Consider the following 1,644-nt stretch of genomic DNA (forward strand, 5'->3'; position numbering starts at 1 on the left):
GTTTTATGATAATAACCCTATAGAAAGTCAAATGTTTAAGAAAGGAACATTGAAAGGAAATGTACAGCCTGATAGTAGCTAGAGAGAATTCTACTAGTTTGCTTTTTCTGGGGTGTTTGGGGAGGAGGAACTCGTTTTAAGTCTTTAAAACATGATTAGATGCTGGGAGGGGGAATTATACAGATCAAGACCAGCTTGATGCAAGGGTTTCTTCCTGAAATTACATATCTTGTGTTAGGTTGATGGTTCTTGCTAACCTGAAAAGGTGAGGCAAAGGAAATAAAGTGAAATGCTTGGGGAAAATAATTTTCTTTTCCAAAGATGATATGAATGTCTTCTGAAAACTCTTGACTTTTCTTAGCTTTCTTTATTTGAAATTTGATTCGTATTTGCATCCTGTGTTACAGAGAAGGATACGAGAACTTCTTTGATAAGCTCAGTGAACATAATATTCCTGTGTTCATATTTTCTGCTGGGATTGGGGACATTCTTGAGGAAGTTATCCACCAGGCTGGCGTCTACCATTCTAATGTCAAAGTGGTTTCCAATTTCATGGATTTTGATGAAAACGTACGTATGGAGTAACACACACGTTCTTATCAAACACGACTGTTTGCGGTATTCGGTAGCTATTTATATATACACTACAAGATTAACATGTTAATGCAACAGAAGTAGCCATCTATCCTGCCATACAGAAAATTAGAACTGCATGCTCAGCACTCTCCCAGGCAAAAAACAAGCAGAGGATAACAGTTCAAACACTGTTAGCGTGGTGTGACTAAGATACCATTTATTTTCTTTAATGACAACCTCACACTCAGCCCGCTACAGCGCTAGTCCTCCTCCAAGCAGGGAGAATCGCTGTCTGTCTAGTCTTAACAATGCTATTACAGTCATTACATTATTTAACAGTAATTTATCTTGTTCGTCATTAGACATTACATAGTTCAATGTTCGTTCAAGAGTCATATCACCTATTTCATTCTAGATTCTATCTTGTCTATGTGATACTAGAAATAACTTCAGTGGGCTTTTTTTTTTTTTATAGGGAATATTAAAAGGATTTAAAGGAGAATTGATTCATGTTTACAACAAACATGATGGTGCCTTGAAGAATACAGAGTACTTCAAACAACTAAAAGACAACAGTAATATCATACTGCTGGGCGATTCCCAAGGAGACTTGAGTATGGCAGATGGAGTAGCAAATGTTGAACACATTCTTAAGATCGGCTATCTCAATGATAAAGTAAGTAGCCTTATAACTTTTTGAACTTTGAGTGCACTACTCTAAGTTAGAAACAGGTTCATTGTAGTAAGCTTCAGGTATGACACCAAGTGTTTGGCCTATATTTGTTTTGAGATAACAAACATTTTTCATGGATTTCTTGCCTCGAGTTTTTTTTTCTAACCCATGAGCAAAATACAACCCTAAATTGCTTTGATTTTTGTACTTAACTGCTTCTGAAAAGTTATTTCGTTGAGAAGTAAAATTTAGAGGCTAGAGAAACTAATTCTCAACTTCCTGTGGCTCCTCCTCCCCCTCCTTTCAATACTGGATTGATAATTGCACAAGAATTATAATCTTCCAAATAACAGATTTAGGCAGCCTCTCCTTCCTTCCCCCCCCCCCCCCCCGCC

At 37.1% G+C, this 1,644-nt stretch overlaps 1 protein-coding gene across 2 annotated transcripts in view; it reads left to right on the forward strand.

The window, feature by feature from the left end:
* Positions 1–1,644, forward strand: part of NT5C3A (5'-nucleotidase, cytosolic IIIA) — a 13,319-nt gene that overhangs the window by 10,655 nt on the left and 1,020 nt on the right. For both annotated transcript variants that reach the window (XM_009886201.1, XM_009886202.1), the window contains exons 8-9: positions 408–570; positions 1,052–1,252. In XM_009886201.1, the coding sequence (XP_009884503.1) occupies positions 408–570; positions 1,052–1,252 (364 nt within the window). The remainder of the gene's footprint in view (positions 1–407; positions 571–1,051; positions 1,253–1,644) is intronic.

This window comes from Charadrius vociferus, unplaced genomic scaffold, assembly GCF_000708025.1.
Source record: "Charadrius vociferus isolate BGI_N301 unplaced genomic scaffold, ASM70802v2 scaffold545, whole genome shotgun sequence".
Lineage (NCBI taxonomy): Eukaryota > Metazoa > Chordata > Aves > Charadriiformes > Charadriidae > Charadrius > Charadrius vociferus.